This window comes from Thermobia domestica, chromosome 1 (genome assembly GCF_964235325.1).
Source record: "Thermobia domestica chromosome 1, izTheDome1.hap1.1, whole genome shotgun sequence".
NCBI lineage: Eukaryota > Metazoa > Arthropoda > Insecta > Zygentoma > Lepismatidae > Thermobia > Thermobia domestica.
The window spans coordinates 373031727-373054865 of NC_137454.1; the positions used below are offsets into that span (position 1 = coordinate 373031727).

The 23139-nt window shown below is 35.1% G+C and overlaps 1 protein-coding gene across 2 annotated transcripts in view; it reads left to right on the plus strand.

Annotated features, from left to right (window-relative positions):
• Positions 1 to 363: 363 nt before the first annotated feature.
• The window catches only part of LOC145664413 (malonyl-CoA decarboxylase, mitochondrial-like), a gene marked incomplete at its 5' end in the record, with an annotated part of 36199 nt that continues 13423 nt past the window's right edge, over positions 364 to 23139 (plus strand). For both annotated transcript variants that reach the window (XR_014127434.1, XM_081731097.1), the window contains 6 exon segments: positions 364 to 519; positions 2456 to 2648; positions 8026 to 8123; positions 10359 to 10491; positions 14444 to 14662; positions 20620 to 20725. Coding sequence is in view for 1 of the 2 variants with exons in the window: in XM_081731097.1 (XP_081587223.1) it covers positions 364 to 519; positions 2456 to 2648; positions 8026 to 8123; positions 10359 to 10491; positions 14444 to 14662; positions 20620 to 20725 (905 nt within the window).

The following is a 23139-nucleotide window of genomic DNA, read 5'->3' on the forward strand; positions in this document are numbered from 1 at the left end:
ACAAATGTGGGTAAAACCTAAAACTGTCAGAAAACACCAATTAGGGGTACGCCCACTTCCGGACCATGCTGTAGTGGTAACAACAATAGAACAATGGAAACTAGAGTAACTAGAGAAACGCAGGTTACTGCTGTGTACGAGTAACAACAATTTTGATTGGATGATTTGACGTCAGATACGATCCAAAAGCAAGATTTGGTTTTTGCTATGTAGAACTTTCGGGAAAGGATACTATTTACACTTGTTATTGCACAGAATTCAGAAAACAACTGAAATCATGTAACTAGGCCTACATTGTAAGAGAGAAGGATAGTCATTTGTGAAAAGTCTTGAGCCATTGCTTTTATTATTGTTTGCTTTTAGGAGCTGATTAGTGAAATGGATAGTCAAGAAGTTGATGCTCTCCACGTCCAGAGACTAAACACCACTCTTCGTGACCTTCTGTGTTTGTGGTTTTCTACTGGCTTCTTACACTTGGAGAGGGTCACCTGGGACTCACCATGCGAAATGGTTCAAAAGGTAATCTTTGTATTTGTTTTATCCCGAACAGCCTTGCATGTATTTGAACAATAGACTGGTTTGGAGAATTGTCAAGCTTAAAACAAGGGAGAAAAAGGATTTTCAAATATCAGAAAGGAAAAATAGTATGTTACTATTATGTATCATATTGACACGCTGAGCATATATGAATTAAAAAGAGTCTGTCACTCTCCTCTTCACTTCAAAGGAAAGCTTACTTCCGTTTATATTCGCTTCGTAATAAGTAAAACCAAGTCAGCAAGAACTACTCCTCAGCACTTTGATTGTAGCGTGTACCACTGGTAGTACATCCTACTGTTTGATGGCGCTACATGTACTACCAAATTGCACACACGGCCTCAGTTGTTTATAAAATTCTGTTATTTGAAAGGTTATTACATGTGGTTGGCCTCATCGAAGATCAAACAGGAATAGGATGATAATTGCCATGTGTACCGCAGATGGTAAGCTGAGAGACTAATGGTACACAGCTTACTGCATGGTGCCATTACGTTTATTTTATTTATTTATTTATTTAACAATCACCAGATACAGCTCAGAGGCTATTTTACACTGGATATCCAACAACAACAATAACAATGGAAAGGATTTGGGAAGGTATCGGCCAGGGTCTGTTTAGTAGGTACCATCCCGGCATTTGCCTGGTAGGACTGAGGGAAACCCTGGAAAACCTCAGTCAGGATGGTCGGCAGCGGGATTCGAACCCACGACCTCCCGAATGCGAAGCCAACGCTCTACCACTTGAGTTACTTCGCTCGGTCGTTATTACCAGTAGTACACACTATACAAGGTTCACAACTCTTCATTAAAACCTGTTATTTGTAAATCTTTTAGCGTAACGTCCCACGATTATGTCCTTTAGGCTAAGGGAGACGGCTGATTAAAGCGAGTGAATGATGGTAGAAAAATCGGTAGAATGAGAATGTAGGCGGAAACTAGAATAGTCCGAGAAAACTCACGGGCACGATGTTCTCTGCCACAAACTTACTTGACTGCGGATCAAACCAGGGACCTCATGCATCAGGGGCTAGCGCTCTACCACTGAGCCACCGTGCCCTCCAAAATATGTTACTTGTAACGTGACGAGGACAAATAGTCTTGCTGCTGCTGACTTCCTCATCAAACACCATAAATGCTTAAATATTCAGTGTTCATGACGCTGAAACGAATTATTTGGGTACTGTTCTAAAATAATTATTGGAGGTCGTTGTTACTTGATTTAATGGAATGCATATTCAACATTTCTGGGAAATTATTTACCTCAAAAGTACACAGAATTGTATAATTGTGTACATTTTGGCTTTATTGCCTTCCTCAGCTCAAATCGCTTCAGAAAACTTCTGTTATCTGTGAAACTACATTCCGTTGCTTATATTCGTCCGAATATAATTATTTTTTGTAATTCAAAAGTCTTTCGTAAAACTAAATCAATGTATGTATACTTCTCATGAGTTCTAAATAGTTCAGTTTTATATTCCACTGCTATGACATGTAGGCTGAAGGAGACAGCGATGATAAGAATGAAGGAAATGAGAGGAACCGGGAGAATACCGAGAAACCCACGCATAGGTCTTTGTCCGACATAAAGCCCACTTGGCGCGACCTGGGGATCGAACCACGTAACCCACGGATCCAGAGATGAACGCTCTAGCACTGAGCCATCGGGGTGCAAATAGTATTCTATGTGCCTGACTGATTATAATATTGGTGATACAAATTATATATACAGTACTGTATATATATATATATATATATATATATATATACACAGTAAGATTTATATTCTACTTCCTGTGTACTCTTGCGAATATATTTAAAAGCTTGAATTATAATTAAAGGGTAACTTTGTCGAAATATAAGCTTAAACTGACTTAACTAATAGATGAATAGATGGAATTTGAATGCTTTCTTTTAGATTGCAGAATACGAGGCTGTGCATCCTGTAAGAAGTTGGAAAGATTTAAAGATACGTGTAGGACCGTATAGAAGATGTTTTGTATATACCCATAGCAGTATGCCGAAAGAACCAATCATGGTTCTTCACACAGCACTTACATCTGATATTTCTAGCAGCATGAAGACCATTGTACGTGTTTCTCAACTCTCAGGTTTGTAAGTTCATGTTTTGCATATTTCTGTCATGCCAGTTTACACACATATATATGTATATAATTAGTTATATGAATTGATTACTAATATTTGTCGTAGTTATGCTAATCATAAGTTTTTATATATTAATTAACTCTATGGCCTATGGTACGCGAAGGCTCAATGCCGCATTTACTTATAAGTTCTCCATTGTCTTCTATCTTTAGCCGTCAGGATCTTAATATTGTGCTACCATCTGCGCCTAGGTTTTCCTAATAGTCTTTTTCTGATTTCTGAAATATATAATGTAAAAGTGCAATTGTTCTGTGATTTTTATTTCTGTTTTTAATATTGGATATATTATTTGTAACTTCGTACGTCTGGAACCAACCGACCGATTTAGATCAATTTTCAACATAGATGATCTTCAGGCCTGGGGTGATTTTTATCATTTCACGTTGAACGGTACAACTTAGGGGAGGGGGAGATATACAGGGTGTAACATAAATGCATGACCAAAAGCCACGAGCTGATTGTGGACATCCAAATAAGTAAAAATGTTCCTATAAACGTAGGTCCAATGCCGCTTCGTTTCTTAGATACAGGGTGTTCAAATATCGAGTCCCTCAAAACTATCGGAAAATGAATGGAAATGTTCAAAATTACAGGAATAATACAATCAAGTGGAATTGTGCCTCTGCAAATAATTACATAGAGAATGAAAGTAATCATTATTTGAGGTTAGTGGGTTGTCAGTGTTACCAACTTGGTACAAAGTGTTATGTTTTCCAATAGCACTAGACATCCACACGTTAGCATATGATTGCTGGCATCAAAACGTACCAAAACATGGAGCAGATTCCGCTTCGTTTTCGAAAGACAAGGCGTCCAAGTGTGAAGTCAATTAACGGCTCACAATAGTAAACAACGGTACATAGATCACAACTATTGCGTGTTTTCAAAGATAAGTAATTGAGAAAGGTATTTGATGGAAGCCACAGTGCTCGTTTATACCACACACAAACTTCGGAAGACAGTGCCCCATGTTTATGAACGTTTTGATGTCAGCAAACTACTAACTACTAACTACTTTCTTGGATGTCCACAATCACCTCATCACTTTTGGCTATGCATTTGTGCTACACTCTGTATAAAAATACATAACAATGAAATTGATTACTTTTGTGACTTAATAACTCTTGAATCACACGACCAATCTCGACCAAATTTTCAACATAGATGAGGTTAAAATTTATAATAGAGGATTTCACGAGTCTTTCAAGCTAGAAGATGAAACTCGAAATGTAATTTCCTCATTAAAAATAAGTTGATACTTGTTTTAGAATTTCCGAAAATTCCGCTTCAAATATGGAAAAGGCGGACAATTTCCATAGACGAAGGAGTTCAAAAATAGAATACCTTACGAGTCCTTACACCATTTAAAATAAATTGTTGGAAGTAGTTAGTACTTGGACCGACCTGGATTTTTATCATTACATAAAATACGTATCCTAGGGGGTTGTAATTTTTCACAGAGATAATTTCTTTTTACAACACTTCTTTATTCCCAGGCAGTGCTGGACACGTCCTGATGGGTCAAAAAACAACGAAAGGCGACGTGTCTTTTTCTGATACTTCACAGTCTCGTGCAAATCTTTTGAACGACGGAGGTCTCATCTTGTATGTACTCAGATTTGCTTTGTATATGCTCTTCTTGTTTACCTCAACCATAGCTTGGTGGGCAACATGGACATTTTAAAAATTTTCTCTCGCTTGGGAGAACTGTTTTATACTTTGGTAAGGCCTCTTCGTAACTGCATCCAGATATTCTACCCTTGGTCTTCCTCTTCCTGGTTTTCCTTCTGTCGTTCGCTCTATCAGTACGGTGATCCAATCGGAGTGCCGAATAAGGTGGCCAAGCATGCTGTTTCTTCTTTTTCCTGTTATCTTCATGATCTGTCATCCTTCATTAGCTTCCTTTAGTACGTCTACATTCCTTTTCCTTTCGGTCCATGATATGCGCAGCATTCTTTGCCAACACCACATTTCAAATGCTTCCAGCTTGCATATTTCAGCTTTTCTCAATGTCCACGTCTCTGATCCGTAAAGCGCTACGCTCTATACCAGTGTCTTAATAAATCGTTTACGAACGTCCAGCGACACATTTCTTGATGTTAGTAGTCCTCTTTTCCTATTGAATGCGTGTTTAGCCTGCGCTCTTCTGAAACTTATGTCTTTTTCACTTCTTCCGTCCGAGGATATTAGACTTCCTAAATAGGAGAACGTCTTCGATTTTCTCTCCATCTAGCCATAGGTTTGCCTCTTCCTGTCCTGCTCTTGTGCACTGTATCACATTCGTTTTCTTCTTATTTATCTTCATTTTCCATGTTTTAAACAGGTCATCGTTCAAGTTTGAAAGTGTTTCGTGCAAGTCCTCTTCGTTCTCCGCTATCAATGCTATGTCATCAGCAAACCTTCTTGTGCTCAAAACCTGACCATTTACTTTTACGCCTTCGTCGTTTTTATCAAAGAATTCTTTCATAGCTTCTTCTATATAGACGTTGAACAGGAGAGGTGAAAGTCCATATCCTTGCCTCACTCCTTTACTTATTCTTGCTTCCTTTTGATCTCTTCCTATAACAGCTATCTGGTTCCTATAAAGTTGGTATATAATTCTGCCTCTGTAATCGACTTTCAGATTCTTCAACTCTCTGAACATGATAGTGCAATTTACGTTGTCAAAAGCTTTCTCTATATCTACAAATGCTATCACAATTGGTTTGTTTATTCTGATGTGTTGTTCCATGATCAACCGTAAACTCAGTATTGCTTCCCTTGTTCCCCTTTTCCTCCTGAATCCAAACTGGTCCTCCGATAGCCGTTCTTCGATTTTCCCTTCCATTCGTTGCGCGATAATTTTGCACAATATTTTTGATGCATGGAAAATTAAACTTAACGGTCTGTATTCTTCGCATTTCCGTGCGCCTTTTCTCTTCGGGATAGGTACCAGTATGCTTTTCTCGAAGTCTCTTGGTATTTTTCCCGAGATGTACATTTCATTAATAAGATTAAATAGTTTCTTCTTTGTTGCTATTCCGAGATTCTTAATTACTTCCGTTGGTATTTGATCTATTCCTGGGACTTTATCATGCTGCATTTTCTCCAAAGTATTGTCAAATTCGCACTGTAAAATTGATAGTCCTAATTCATTTTCATCGACGTCTTCTTCCTTATCTATCTCTTCTTCGTTCACTCTATCTCCTTTGTAGAATTCTTCAATGTATTCCTTCCATCTTCTTGTTATCTGCTCCTCTTCTATTAGCGGTGTCCCGTCCTTGTCTATGATAATGACTGTGCGTTTCTTTTTCCCACCGAACTGTTTCCTGACCTTTCCATATGCTTCCTGACCTTTCTATATTGCCTTTGACTATATTTTCCTCAATTTCTTTGCACAAGTTGTTTATCCAGTTTTCTCTGGCCTTCTTTACTTCTCTGTTTATGTGATTTCTGCACCTTCTGTTTTCCTCTTCTGTGTTTGTTATCTTGTACTGTCTTCTTTGCTCCATCATTTCCAATATTTCTGCTGTTGTCCAGGGTTTATATTGGTTTATTTGGATTGTATATGCAGAAATTTGATTATGCAACGAATCCCCGTTTTATCAATAACGATGCCATTCCAAACACAACTGTGCCATTTCCTCGCCAATTTCTCATTCACACGGCACACCACGCATGCCATCTACACAATGGAAATTTTAAGTAACATTATATCTTTATAATGATACACAGTACTCCTGTATACTGAGACGATTTTTAGTGAAGGCCAGCACTTTACGATTAACTTCTGTACATTGTCTTATCTGAGTGTTAAGCACGATGCGAGTCCTAGCCCATGAATTTATTAGTGGAGCCACTATTCTAATGGCGCGGAGATAGAGTGATCAATTCCTTTCCTCTATGGTATATGAAAAAGTGGAAGTACAATGTTGTCCTACCTGGTTTATTGCGTCTTTAAAGGGTTTTCCTGAACGGTTTTTCAGCAGTTTAAGGTACTCACATGAAGATAAAACTACCCGAGCCAATAATAATGGGATTGAATGAAGAAGGAAATAAAGAACATGATTCAACCTTTAGATCTAAACGTGTTATAAAAAGCCTCAAAACAAGTACCTGAAACTATACCGGAAAATATCACAGTACTGGAAGCGATGGTAATGTTTAGAAAGAAATGTAAGCAAATGGCTTGTACTCACTGCAAAAACAAAGTATTCTTCTAAGTAGCGCTTTAGGAAAACCCTGTTTCCGTCTTCAGCCTAGAAACAATTCGAAGAGAATTTAAAACATGGGGGTTAAATGTCAATGTGACAAAAATACACATAGGTCAAACTAAAAGGAATATGTATACAGAATAGCTGAGCACATTCGCACATCGAAATCTCGTAGCTTTCAACAGTTATCCGGATTGGCAGCACATCTTAAAGACAATAATCGTAGGTTGCTAATTCATATTTGATAGAAAAAGCAAAAACAATAACTGAACGAAAGATTAAAAAAAAAAAAAAAAAAAAAAAAAAAAACGATTACATTCATAAAGAGAAACCTACACTCAATTTAGATAAAGGAGACATAAATGTGATTTGGAGCAGTCTTTTTACTACATATTTGCACCATCTAGAAGGTAAAGAAAAAGCAGTGAACAACAGTGAACGGTGACGAGTGAATGACCATTAGCACGTGTTCATTTTTGACAAAAAGACTTGTGCTTCACATATTTTAAAACCTTTTAACCATTTTTTTTTATCTATCCACAATTCTCCCACATCCTCTTCGAGTTGTTTCTAAGCTGAAGGTGGAATCAGGGTTTTCCGAAGGCACTGCTTAGAAGAATACTTTGATATTTGCGGTGAGTACTAGCCATTCGCTTACATTTCTTTCTGTACAGGGGAGCTCCTTCGTGGCTAAGCGGTTAACGCACGCGCCTTTGGGGGAAGGACCCGGATTCGATTCCCGGTGGGAGCTCATGTGGTTTGGATTCCACGTTAATCAGTAGGTCCACGTCTCATATAGCTTCGATGGTGAACGGGACGTTAAACTTAACTCGATTCTTTCTGTACAGGAAAACTCTTAAAAGATGTTAAAACTCAACTCTTTTAATAGTATACAAAATAAATCAATTAATTTTTGTAGATAAGTATAGGATTAAAGGAGCCTAGGCGAAGGGATAGATTGAGAGATAGGGATAGGAATCGCAAAGATACAAGAACTGAGTAGTTTTGGTTTCATTACACAGGTATCGTCTTATACACACCAATTAATATTTCCCTAATATAAGACACTTCGACTAAGTTAGCTTGTTAATATAAAGATTAATTTGTCACGTATTTTTCTTCTTCCTAGTGGATGAAGCAAGTAGTTTTAATTCTTCTGAGGAAGATTCAGATGAAATACATGCAGCGGTGTTTTATTCGATTTCATCAACCCAGAAGGGACTTCAGGTATATATAATTTACACATTTTCTTTATAAATACATACAAATAAAGGTCATGTAAGGGTTTATCAATAAAAAGTCAGAACTTTAGAATGAGATAGAATAAAACCTACAAGTGATAAGATTTCATTAATATGTTTTATGTATTTATTGTGAAAAGCTATCAATGGTATTACGTTTAGGAGATAATATTCTTGAAATGTCCTTCGTTGTTTGGGTGGGTGGACTGAATTACTCTGAACTTATTACACAAAAAGTTCTCCGGACGCATTGTGTCGAGAAATTGTGAACTGTTCGCCAAGATCACATAATCTCTCCTTCCGTGATTATTTTTTGTGTGGTTATCTCAAGTTCTAGGTCTATGAGAATTAGCCACGAACAATCCGTAACGGAAACAGAATATTGAATGCGCCATTGCGAATGGACAGCTTAATGTGAATGCAAAAGTAATGCAAAATTGGATCTTTAGAATCCATTGCACTCATCGAAACAGAAGAAGACTTTAGAGAATGGTATTATCTTCTAGACATAATGCTCTTGATTACTTTTCATCGAGATTCTTATGTTCAAAGTACAGAATCATATGACTCAATTTTTTAATGCTCCATGCTGCGTTCTTCATCTGAACCAATGATAGGATGATTTGAGTATTTAGGTCAGTTTTGGATTAGATTAAATATCATTCAAGAGTTAATATTTATATTTTGTTGCTGAACGTTGTGATTCTAATTTCTTTTTGGGCTTTATATAGCATAGAATTAAGAAGGAACGTTCGAAAAATTAGTCTATTGATTCGATATTCTACAAATTTTTTGTACTGGACTCTGTTCTGTATTCAAAATGTATCCATATCAGTAAAAAATAATACAGTGAGAGAAAACATATTTTTGCATACTAAATTGAATTATTGCAGAAATATGTAGTGTTGATTTATCTCTAAAGATATTAATAGTCGCACGATTCGTAAAGCTACTTACTATGTGGCTACCAAGAGAATGAAACAAAATGGAGGGTGCACAACATTTGTTATGACAAATAGATACTATTGAGTTTTCTTTATATTCCCTTGACAGTGGTTCGGATCCCACTTTAAGCTGCAGGTCCTGTCGTTCATAATTCTGCTGTTGCATAAGGATGCTATTGCTAAAGCCAAACAAACTTATTTCTATTCATATAAATTCTAAATAAGAGAAGCAAATTTATTTAAAAGAAGAAACCGGATTTAACCTCCATCATTCCCCCTCCCCCCCCCCAAAAAAAAAGTTTTTCTTGGTTTATTTTTAAAATACATGTTTTTAGCTAATCCTGTTTCTGCCTTCAATGATGGTGATTGAGAATTTCTGACTTCACTGCGAAAGATTAAACTACGCCTGACACTGAATTGTCAATTAGAAACTTGAACTTCTTTTAATCTGTAAATTTTTATCTTTAATATTCTGTAATATATTTAGTTATTTTTTTTCTGTAGAACATGTTTAAGAAACAAATATTAATTGTTCAATATGTACAAAATTTTTCACAAATTTCTGTGTTGAGATCATCTTATGTTTGAATATACAGGGTGTATCAAAAAGGGCTTTACAACTTTTCTCATTGAGAAGGGAAATTCATACTGATTTATTTATTTAGTTTACAGACATTGTTTTGGTATTATTTTGTAGCAAAATACAAGTGTTTTATTTATTTATTTATTTATTTTTATTTACCTTATACCTAAAAAGGTTCAATGTGGTGATTCCATTGGTGATGCGGACTGTTCACAAAACTTTGTCTCACTTGCTCTCCAACGTACGGGGACGATCTGAAGATTTGTTGTGTCTTACCGAACATCCAGTTTCAATAAAACGCTTATGCCACTGATAAATAGTAGGCCTACTGGGAGAATCTTTACCATACTTTGTACGAAAAATTACGTTGCACAGTTGTCACAGACTTGGATTCTTCAAACCAAAACACACAGCTAGCACACTCGAGAACAGTAAAGGCAGCCATCTTTACTGCAACTGCCGCTAGCGCTTGCGGTGGCGTGTTTCTGAACTAGTGTACTACGTGAGTCAAAACTTGATGTACAAAATGACACCAAAACCATACCTGTAAGATAAATGAATAAATCAGTGTGAGTTTTCAAAGTTCTAAAGACCTTTATAATACATCCTGTACATTGTCTAATGAGCAATGAAGTGTGTTTGTCAGTAGATGCAGATTATTATTATTATTATTATTATTTAATTTATGATGTAGGGTATTGAATTAGGCAACTATCTAATCAAGAGAGTGGTAAAGGAACTCCAGGCGGAATTTCCTAAAATGGAAAAGTTTTCCAGTCTTTCTCCCATTCCAAAATTTACTGAATGGCTGCTTCCCAGGATTAAAGGTACTAAAATCTCTATATTTGTTTATATAGTTTTAATCATGTTTATTGACAAATATGGTACCAGTTAGTGAAATGGTAAAACTTTCGCTTCCCACGTCTGATTGGTTTTTATTTAAATGTTAAGTTCGAAAAGTGATTTACAGTTTTCACTTTCATTTTTACTTCTTTCGGAAGTCAGCTTTATCAGGCACAATGTTGATCGTTGTCACCTACATCGTGATTTAGTTAAATGTAAAATTTAACGTTTCTTTTATTTTTTTAACGATCTGAAGATTTTTTGGTGGTTATTCTTGAACATTGTTTTTACAGTATATTATTTTAATAATTTGTAATATTTGTTGCTGTTATTCTATTTGTTAATTTTTCATTTTTTCATCGGATAATTAAACACGGTTCTTTGAGAACAGGTCTTCTCGGGCTAGCAGCCAGGTAAATACTATTAGATCTTGCGACGTTTCGAGGGCTGACATCGTCCTCATCTTCAGGCGAATATTTACCTGGCTGAATTGAGGTAAATATTCGCCGTGTCAGCCCTCGGCGAAGTTCATGTATATAATGTTTCCTTCAACAGCACTTGCCCCCCCCCCCCAAACACATCCTGGCTACGCTACTGCTCGCTTTGTATAATCATATTTGCATGAAATTGGTCACAGTTGAAGGAAAAACTCAAATATTTTTGTGTATGTCAACAATAGACAACAATGTCAATAACAATGAACTCGATCAAACACAGAAAAAGTAAATTCACTCATGCTTATTTTGTGATTAGTCGATATGGGTTCATTGTTGGATATTTAGCAGGGAGTTGTAGTTTCTGCTGGTGCGTAGGAGCCTGATGTTGAAACTTTCACCTAAAAGCATGCTGAACCTGCACCAGACTCGGTGTGCTGTGATATTCCAAAACTCAGCAACTTGGTTCTTGTGAGGTCACCATAACTCCTTAAAACTTATTCTTTAAGGGCCTTCACTACAGCAAAATTAAACTACCGCTAATTTTGGAGTTTTCCTATAATATCTTTAAAACAAATTAAATATTCGAAAAGCAGAAATGTAGTGAACTAGACAATACGATTTTGCATGTGATACCGTCATCACAACTCATCTATCTGCTTTCGATTTGCAACTGTAAATAAATTAAGCATTTTATGCGGGTTCTGTAAATAGCGATATACCGAAAGCAAATAGGTGAATTGTGGTAAAGGTATCACATGCAAAATCGTATTGTCTAATTCGCTACGTCTCTACTTTTCGAATATTTTTATTTGCTTTGAAGATATTACAGAAAAACTCTTAAAATTAGCGGTAGTTGAATTTCGCTGTAGTGAAGACCCTTAATAGCAACAAACCACAACGAAACGAAATGAATTTACGTTAACTCATTACGCCATAAAAGCACAGAAACATAAAAACTTCTCAAGTGACCTCCAGCAGAAACAGCAATTGCCTGCTAAATATCCAACAATGAACCCACATCGACTAATCACAAAGTAAGCATGAGTGAATTTACTTTTTCTGTATTTGATCCCATTTATTATTGCCATTGTTGTCTATTGTTGACATGTACAAAAATATTTGAGATTTTCCTTCAAATGTGACCAATTTCATGCAAATACGATTACCCAAAGCGAGATAATACCACTTTAAAGTATGATACAGTGAAACCTCTGAATAACGGACACCAATGGGACATGAATTTTTGTCCGTTACTGAGAGGTGTCCGTTACAGAGAGGTTGCAGAAACTTAATTTCTCTCAACGGTAATTGTATGCAGTAATATACAGTAAATGCATTGTGTGTGAGCGTAAATACGTAAAAATCAATATGAAAATATATTGTATTACTGGGAGGGATGAAGGAGAAATTCATTTATGTTAAATAATATTATTGCTGGGGATGTGTTAATATATCCGTATACTGCAAAAGATAATGTGTGACAATAATTTTCTTAAGTACATGTCATCACCCTGTTAAAAAAAAAAAAAAAAAATCCACTCTCTTTAGCACTGCATCAAGTGATGAAGAATAATATGCCAAAGATGTTTGAATATTTTCCTATATGGAAAGGGAAAGCAGCATGGAAAGCGTTTTTCATTTATTTCAAATTCTCAGAACCTTCTCAAAAGATGCGTTAAAAACCAACTAACATGCTAAACTGATTTTTCCTCAGTAAAATTCATTAGTAAGTGTCCTCTGAGAATCCTTAATACAGTTGCTTAAGACTCATGATGGATACACTTGTGGGGAAGACATTTCTATCTACTGTAATATATCGCAGAACCGAGAATAATTCCTGTCCGTTATGAAGAGGTTACTGAAACGTTTTGGGGAAAAAAGGACTGTCTGCGTCCGTATCTGAGAGTGTCCGTAAAAGAGAGGGTTTTGTTCCGTAAGAGAACATATATTTTTGCCGGGACAAAAAAATCTGTCCGTATTATAGAGGTGTCCGTTAAGGGAGGTTTCACTATAGTATTTTCATGGATATGCTGTATTCTTGGGCAATTGTTATAACACAATTGTAAATAGATTATAATAAGTTGATAACAATTAGAACATAGTTTCAGCATAGGCCTAATTCGACAAGTGTAATTATTGAAACAATTAATATCTAGATTTAAGTAACTTTAAGAAACACCACTTCCTAACCAAAGTATGTTGGATCAAGATGGTGGACATTTAGGAAAGAGTTTATGAGTCTTTGCGATTTTTTTTTTATTTGTTATAAGCGTAATTTTCAGCAATTATACTATTTCAGTGTGTTATTAAAACAAAAATTAAATATAACGATAATTAATGACGTTTACCAATATTTAAAAAAAAAGGATTTGAATGAAGAATCCATGAAAGACTTTTCTAGAAGATTCTATTAATAAAATTTCTATTATGTACAGAAAGATTACAGAAGTTTGTTTCATCCTTATGGTAGTGAATTGCTCTTGCTTGCCCAAGACTGCAAAACTCTGTTTCTACTACAGATCATGTTCCATATGATGGCAGTGGCGATGAACAATTGCACGACATTGGAGCTTTTATTCAAGAAGGTTTCTATCTAGCGCAGTCTGATCCAGTTTATCCCACTTGCCCTTGCATACTTTATAGAATCCCTTCAGTGTTGAGACTGGACATTCTGTGTTGTTCCGTTTTAATAGGCCAAAGACAAAATCCATAGATATCTGAACATCTGGCGATTCAAGATGTCTCTAAATGGGATAGCCTTGATACCTTCTCCTTTTCTATACGACCCATGTAGGCCACCGGTGTTTTAGCTATGTGAATGGTGACCTTTACCACTGTGGTGGATGGTTTACCTCTTGGTGGATGTGGACTTTAACAGTCTCATTGCCATACAAAGCTGAAGGAAATCGACGGTATATGGGATCTAAGACAGGCCATATATAATGAGCAGCACTTACTTTCACATTAGATGCCACTCTATGTGTAGGAAGTTTGCCCTTAGTACAGAAACCCGTCACTACCATAAACCTTTTGGGAAAGCTTTCCATACACGTGCAATTCCACTGTGCGTGCTCCTTTCCATCGTCAGGCGTGTGATAGGACGGTAGTAAATCGGACGCACTTGCTTTGACGTGGTCAAATAGACCCACGCCTCATAGAGGATGACATAACACTATTTGTCACCCGCTATATTCGAGGTCGTACTATCCATGCCAGTACGGTATTTATGTTTTTCATATCATTGTAACTATGTCAAGGGACATAGTTTATCGTTGTTAATGTTGACATTGTAGAAGAGATTTTTTAATAAAAGTAGAAATAGAAGTTTTTTTTTATTTGTATATTAGGCTATTTGTAACTCGTAAATTCCTTAAACTGTCCTTATTAATGAATGAATAAGTACTTGTATAATTAGATTTTAATAGCATTTTCAAATTGTACAAAAAAAAAAAAAAAAAAAAAAAAATACATGAGAGTTACGAAATAATTTAATTTTCAGAAATAGATTGCTTTACTGCGCAAGAAGTTGATCGCTTTCGATCGTATTTTGGAACGGAATCCATACAAAGTGTGTTGAGGGAGCTGAAGTCGGCAATCCAAACGAATGTATGGGTGAAAAGCAGAGAGTTAGCACAAATCCTAGAAGTTCCTTTGATGCGTTTGTGTTCTAGGTACTTATATCTGGAGAAAAGAAGAGGATATGCGTTAGATAGTGTAGGTTAGTAGCTTTTTAGTGGTAGTGTAGTGTAGTTTCTTTATTACCTAAGGAGTCTAATGTACGTAGTTAGCTACTGACCACAGGGTACATATAATAAATAAGCTTAAAGCTTACCTGTTTTATCCAAAAAAAAAAAAGTAAATTAATCCTTCAGCTGTACTTCGAAGAATTCAAAATTGGCTCGATATTAATATATTTTGATGCAATAAAAAGGGTAAGGAAAACTTCTTCACTATTATTGGCAGGAATGAGCATCAACAAAAAATATCTAAAAGTTCAAATTACATAATAATGCGTCAGGACGCATTACGGGAAACAGTAGGAAAGATCAACACAGGAATTTGTGAATCTTGTATGATTGATGACAATACGTCAGAAGATCTAGTAGATGCAACGCCCTGATCCCTAATTAATGGTACTTCTAGCTAGACGAAGAAGGGATACCTTGTAGACTTATTATCAGAGCTAAAAATTGCTGACAGAATGGCCAGGTAAGTACTACAGACCGTACTTCCAAGTTTAAATACGTACGTTGTCAGTAAATTATGATTTAAGTACGGATATTTGTATCATAGTTAAGCTGACAAATTGAAACTTGCATATATTGCATGGTAAGTATGTTCTGTTCCTCTGGATTTGGCCATCACTTCTACTTTGTCTTGCCTTAGAAATAATAAATTTACCTATCTCGAAATTTATGAGGTTTTACTAAGCGTATTTTCGTGATAAGGGGAAAAAGAAGTTAAACGTGAACGTTTCGTGATAAGTGTGTTAAACACGATAAATAATGCTAAATGTGTAGAATTGACAGGAAATTTGAAACGTCCTCTCATTTTTTCTATAACAGGAAATGACTGTTGAGTAACATGATTATTAAGTTGGAGATAGCAGCTGTTTTAACTTTTAAGACGTAATTTTGTAAACTGAAATCTGGCAATTGGATAGTTAGTAATCGAGCGTAGGTAGCATCGTTTCTTCTCGATATTCTCAAATCTAGCTGAGATGCCAACAAAATGGGCCGTTCTACATCAATATATCAGTAGTCCTGAATCATTTGTTAGAGAAAATATTTCCAGGTTCAGATAAAGTAGAAGTATTTTAATGGATGAAAATGTGAATAAGTTAAACATTTAGTTTAAGAGCTTGTTTATATTTCTGATTCTATTGGGTTACGATTATCTAAATTATCTATACGAGTAATTAACCTATCGAATAAACAATAAGACTTATTTAAAAATAGTTAAATTTCTTTTATTCAGTTAAGAAGAATCTGTATTTGGTTTTTGTTTTAGGTAACAACTGTTATTATACTTGCATAATATAACATAATGCAGTGGTAAAATAAAGAACACATGGAACAAATTTCAAGGTTGTATCAGTAAATTCATTGCTTTATTTAACAGAAATTAATAATTCATTTTATCCAGTGCTTATTTCATCTCTTTCAACGGTTTACGTTAAATGAATGCTGAATTAGTCAACATGGCCTAGAAACAATAAAATACCAATATAATATTTAAAGACATTTATAGTAGTATATTAATTTTTAGAACGTTATATAATGCAATAGACGATGAAAAATAATGAAAACATTGACAATTAATAGGAAAAAAATAACACACTATCTCAGAAAGCAGGCCCTGTAGGAAATTGTATTTGACACCCGAAAATTCGCCGTTATTTATAAAAGAGTTAAGATATATAGCGACATGAATGTTCTTTGCCCTTTGCATAATACTGCTACTACAATAATAAAAAATTAATAATAATAATAATAATAATAATAATAATAATAATAATAATAATAATAATAATAATAATAATAATAATAATAATAATAATAATAATAATAATTTTTAGTTTTGAATTTGTATTAAGATGATCTAAAATTATTGTTTCACCTCCAAGTTCGGATTCTGCTATACTGATGGCATTTCTTTCTTTCTTTCTTTCTTTTTTTTTCTTTTTTAAAAAAGAAATCCTAGTTATTGGCCTTGCTTTCTTTTGGTAGCTAATGTACCTTTTTATCAGTATCATGTGTGATTTGCTGATAGTTGCTGTGCGGTACATCTTAAATTAATAAATTGCCTAAGCTTACCTTTGCACCCATGAGCATCTTCTTTTAGTTTATATCGATATTTTGACTGACTGGGGTCATGTTCGCTTCTTTTTCTTTCTTTTTTTTTTTTAAGACTAACTGCTATAATACCATCGTTAACTACTTTAGATTAGATTAGATTTATCATTCTCTGGAGAAGAAATAAAATGCTCATATTTTCAACAACTTGTAAAAGTAGATATAGGCAAAACCAATTCTACAATCTATATAACAATTATATATATATATATATATATATATATATATATTTACAGTATAAAATGTGTTTTCTGATAGCAGTTTGCGCACTGAGTTCGCGAAGAAACTCTTTCCATGACTATTTTTTATGTACCCAGGTAGTTTATGATACAATTTTACTCCCATATACATATGTAATTTTCCGTATGCAGATGTTCTATGATACACAGTAGATAAGTTATCTTTTCCACGCGTAAGGTAGTTCTGAGTATCACCATCTCTTTTACTATTATCTAAATGATCCCAAGTAATTTTGAGAAGTTCAAAGAAGGAACTGTAATCTTATTCAATGATTCAAATAGTTTCCTACAGCTGATGCGTTTCGGTGATTTAGTAATGATTCTTAAGACACATTTTTGTTGTTTGAATATATTCTGAAGCTTCGGCGAAGACCCCCAGAAGGCAATTCCGTATTTAATATGAGAATGGAATACAACATAGTATAAGGACAGAATTGATTCAATATTGAGATTAGAGTTCGTATTATGTACACTAATGTCCAAAATTATTGTCGCATGTCTATAAATATGTTGTTTTAGGAATATAATTTGATAATGAATTCGCTCGGTATTTCTTATAGTATGTGTATAATCGCCAAAGACATGTATATGGCAAATTTCATGTCAAAAGAGCAGTAAATAAAAACAACAAAACGAAAATAAAACTTCCTTCTCCGTTTAGCAACATTTTGTTTTACTTATTCTAATTTTCGTATTTATAATTCTTTTCCTATGAAATTTACCACAAATATACATTTCCCGATTATACACATAATATCAGTATTAAAAGTGCACTGCAACATCATTATCAAATTATATTCTTACAAGAAGACAGTTGTAGATATGCGACAATCATTTTGGACATGAGTGTGCATAGCTTGGGCTAATTTTTTTGCTTAGTAAGTCCTGTGAAGAAAATAACTCCCGAATTAGCGGACTCCATGTCACGAGATTTCTTTTCCCTTATTGCCTATACACTTCATTTGCAATTATTATCGATCCGCTAACACAAATAAGAACTGCTATTTCTAGTAAATCAAATGTTATTTTTTTACTATTTGGAATTATTCTCTCATGCGCCTACATAATTTTAGTTATTTCTTGGTTCCATTTTTACTTCTCACTATGCTCACTGGTTTCTCTGTATACCTACCTACTGTAATAAATGAAATGTAAATATTTACAACTATGTACAGTTTGGAGTTGACAAAAATCTTGATCTGGCTACAGTGGTATGCACAATGTTGAATGTCGTTTGAATATTTTGTGGCCAAGTTTTTGGTACTAATAGAAAATAACAGTTAATGCAAAAGGGAATTTGTTCAAAAAAAGTTGTAAATATTTACATTTCATTTATTGTAATGGGTAAATATAAATGGAAATTAATGTATATAGTGACAAGTAGAAATAAACATCAAGAAATAACATTTGACATCGAAATCATTACTAGAAAAAGCAATCCTTATTCATGTGTTAGTGGATTGATAATAATTGCAAATTGAGTGTAAAGTGAATAAAGTGAAAAAAAATCTAGTGAAATCCGGGAATTTGGAGTTCACTTTCTTTACAGGATTTACATAAGCAGACAACAATAGTAGTATAGGAGTTGCAGCCTGCAACAACAAGAAAACAAATAACAAATAGTTGCAAACAAGACTCCAAAGTGAGTCGAAATACCAACATAAACTAAAAGATCACTAGTTCAGAGGTAAGCTTTGTTAATTTGTGTGATTACTTATTTAAGGTAGTAAACTGGCGTATGTTTATAATAAATAATAAAGCAAATAAATTATTGACTTACTCTGTTCTTACTGCATATAAAATTAAATGTAGTAACGGCTTCAGTGATCACTGTTACCTTCATCTTTTGATGTGGTTCACTCATACGTAAGTTTTCTCAATGCTCACAATGCGAGCGCACAAATGAAAAATGGTCAGGTCAGCAAACTTAATAATGTAAAGTCTTGCACTTAATTGCTTCTTCCAAAAATCTGAATGCTGTGAAAAACTTGACACGAAATCATCTTTAAATGTGACTTAATACGAAGTAGCACAAATTTATTGAAGTTATATCTTCCGAAAGAGCACTTTCTAAGATTCTTGTTAGTTTCGTTAACATAGATTTGTATGATTAATTACTGCTTTGACTAAACAAGGGTCATTTGATAAGTGGATACGTACAAGTATGTGATAAATACTTTTACAACCTATCATATCACTGCACCAAAACACTGTCAAAATTTGGATGTATCTATTGATGCCAAATAGAAGTTCTTTTATCTGTGTTGCCAGGTCTCGTCATGAACTGTTGAATTTCTGGGTAGCTACCAAATTATGACAGATTTTACTTATGTCCCGAAATTTCCTCTTCCTACACGCTAGTTCAAAGCTGAATACACTTCACATACGTAATTAAGAGAGAGAGAGTTAAGATAGCATTGTGAGAAGTGAGAAGAGTTGGCGTGGGAGCTACCCAAATCTATCGATAAAGGTAATGGTGATTACCAAAATCGTTTAGTACATTTAATTACAGACGCAATAATAATAATAATAATAATAATAATAATAATAATAATAATAATAATAATAATAATAATAAGCAATTAAATAAATAAAAAATCTATGAAAAGTCTGGAATTTTTAAATAAACATTTAGTATATATTATAATGTAAAGCTCATGAACAGCTATCTCATCAATAAACTCAAAAGATATCATTGTGTATTGCGATATTTCTTTCCAAACTTGAAAGATACTCACTTTTCTTTCCTCCAAACTTCTATAGATTGTTTCGAAAATTATATTAAGCGTCGAATTTTCGCTGACAACCGTCAGCATTATCAGAACTTCGGTAGGGCTAGGGCTAGAGTGTAATTAAATCTGTAAGAATATACATATACATACATACATATGAACTTGAGAGGAATTTGGTAGTTCTAGGGTGTGTGGAAATCTGTAGGAAAAAACAAAATACGTATATGAACTTGGGAGGAATTTGGTAGGACTAGGCTGTGTAGAAATCTGTAGGGCAGAAACGAAATATATAAACTCCGTCGTCATATTATCAAATTATCTAAAATTAAGAAAACAAAGAACATTAAAGAGTTGTTTGTTGACTTGACCTTTGTTAGGGGCGAGCTGCATTATTCGATTCTAGTTGAAGCTATATCTCATTTGTATCCTGCGATAGGCTAAGGGCGAAGCAGCTCAAGTGGAAGAGTGTTGGCTTCGCATTCGGGAGGTCGTGGGTTCGATTCCCGTTGCCGATCATCCTGACTGGGGTTTTCCAGGGTTTTCCTCAGTCCTGCCAGGTAAATGCCGAAATTGTACCTACTAAACCGGCCCTGGCCGATACCTTCCCAAATTCTCTCCATTGTTATTGTTGTTGTTAGATATCCAGTATAAAATGGCCCCTGAGCTGTATCTAGTGATTATTAAATAAATAAATAAATAAATCTATTTTTATGCTGATTATCGTGCGGTTTCAAATTACTTCAGAACTGAGGATCTCTCTGTTTGACACATTATTATGATATTCCCATAAGAGAAAGATAATAAAAAACCGTAATGTAATTCATATACATATGTTCATTTCTTTCGCAGCAAATTTTCACTTGAGAAATGGAGCCATGATGTGGCGGCTGAATTGGATGGCAGATACTACTCCTCGAGGTCTTACTAATTCATGTGGGATGATGGTTAATTATAGGTAATGACATTCTTTTTATCGTTTGTTAAATTTATTTTTCACATTACGAGTACTAAAGGCCCATTTGTGGATCCTTTTTTCAGTGTTGTCTTTGCAGTCGCCATTAAATTTTGCCCGGGTTTTGATTCTGTTTTGCATACTTACACAAATTATTAATTTTTGAGGCTTAGCATGATCTTTTAAGCTTAATATGTCTTTTAGAACAGAAATAATACGAGGGGTGATTAGAAAGTAAAGTTGCAAAGCCTGTAGTGAAACGTGTTTATATTATTTCATACAACCAATACAATCAACAGATAGTAGATATAATAGATTATTTTTCGACATAGTCTGCATATCGGTTGAGGCACGTGACACATCGTAGAATGAGTTTGAAGATTCCCTCATGGTAAAAAATCTTGTCCTTGCGTGTTCAGCCATGTTGTCACGAAGTATTTCACCTCCTCGTCTGAAGCGAAGCGACGACCTCCTAGCAGCTTCTTCAAGTGCGGGAACAGATGAAAGTTGCTTGGAGCGAGATCCAGGCTGTTGGGAAGGTGGTCAATGATGTCCCAGTGTGCTGACTTGGTCACTGGACTCCTTGTCGATGACATTTTCTCTACCAGCCAAGGGCGCCGATCCTGGGGGGCTGAGGGGGCCCGGGCCCCTCATTATATTTGTAAATGTACAATATTTGGCATAATTTGAATGCGATTTGTCTTAAAATCCTCATATATGTTTTCTGCATCTGAATGCCCCCCCCAAAAAAAAATTCACAAAGAAATCGGCGCCCTTGCTACCAGGCGCAGACTTTTGACACTATTCTGCGACATGTTGACAAACATTACAGTCTCTGTAGCCGGTGATTTTCAGACGCTTTTACGTGTTTCGAATAACTGAGCGGGCTTCTTCGCGAGACCAGTTTTCCAAACGAGTCGCCATTTGTGTTTATATACAACTAGCACCATAGGTGGGGTGTTGAAACACTGCACAGTTGCCAACTTCATGTATTAAAATTACCGCACACTCCACATTCCTCTATAACAGACAAAACCCCAGAAATATCGAACTTATAACCTTAGTTTTTGATCCTTCCTCGTACATAGAGACTCTTTACTTTTATCCTCAAAAGTCTTAGTCGATGAGTTGTAGAGAGGGAAGTAGAAATGACAAGAGGTACTAGAGGGGGGAGAGAGAGGTCATGTTTCATCGTCCGTCGTTTTGATATATATGAAAAGTTCTTAAGAAGAAGCTTATCTGTTTATGCCGTTTTTTAAATTACAATTTTCAAGATAACAAAAACAAATGGAAGAATCAAACTTCTCTATGCTGGAGTAATACTTACAAAGTCACTGCCTTTGTATTGTTTTATCAGCGCAGAATTTAAACACTGTCCGTTGTGTGACGTCATAATTGACAGCAATAAACAATATTTCAGATATACTACTCTTTTTCTTTCATAGTACTTCCTAAGTATTACTCTACTATGGGGCCCTAATTTTTAATTTTTCTCTTTCTTTTTCCGTTGTTTTGAAAATTGTATTTGGAGAATTACAAATTCACAGAAGAACTTCTTTGAATGCTCCTCATTCTAGATTTGGAACTAGAAATTATTTACTATATTTTAATAACCTGTGTTCCTTCATCAGACACATTTATCCTTTTATAAACAATTACTGAAGAAAGTAGAGAAAAAACTCGTATGGCCGACATTTTTTGCGAATTTTTCAATTTTGAGCCCTCCATTCGATACAGCATCAAAAACTATCTGAGAAAGTGATGGAAGTTTTCGCGTGGCTCTTACCGTTCCCGAGATAGACCCTATTGGCCAAAAAAAAAAAAAAAAAAGTTCGGTTTTGGTCTCTCTATAACTTACCGTTCCCGAGATAGACCCTATTGGCCAAAAAAAAAAAAAAAAAAAAAGTTCGGTTTTGGTCTCTCTATAACTTACCGTTCCCGAGATAGACCCTATTGGCCAAAAAAAAAAAAAAGTTCGGTTTTGGTCTCTCTATAACTTACCGTTCCCGAGATAGACCCTATTGGCCAATAAAAAGTTCGGATTTCGGATCTCTCTATAACTTACCGTTCCCGAGATAGACCCTATTGGCCAAAAAAAAAAAAAAGTTCGGTTTTGGTCTCTCTATAACTTACCGTTCCCGAGATAGACCCTATTGGCCAATAAAAAGTTCGGATTTCGGATCTCTCTATAACTTACCGTTCCCGAGATAGACCCTATTGGCCAAAAAAAAAAAAAAGTTCGGTTTTGGTCTCTCTATAACTTACCGTTCCCGAGATAGACCCTATTGGCCAATAAAAAGTTCGGATTTCGGATCTCTCTATAACTTACCGTTCCCGAGATAGACCCTATTGGCCAAAAAAAAAAAAAAGTTCGGTTTTGGTCTCTCTATAACTTACCGTTCCCGAGATAGACCCTA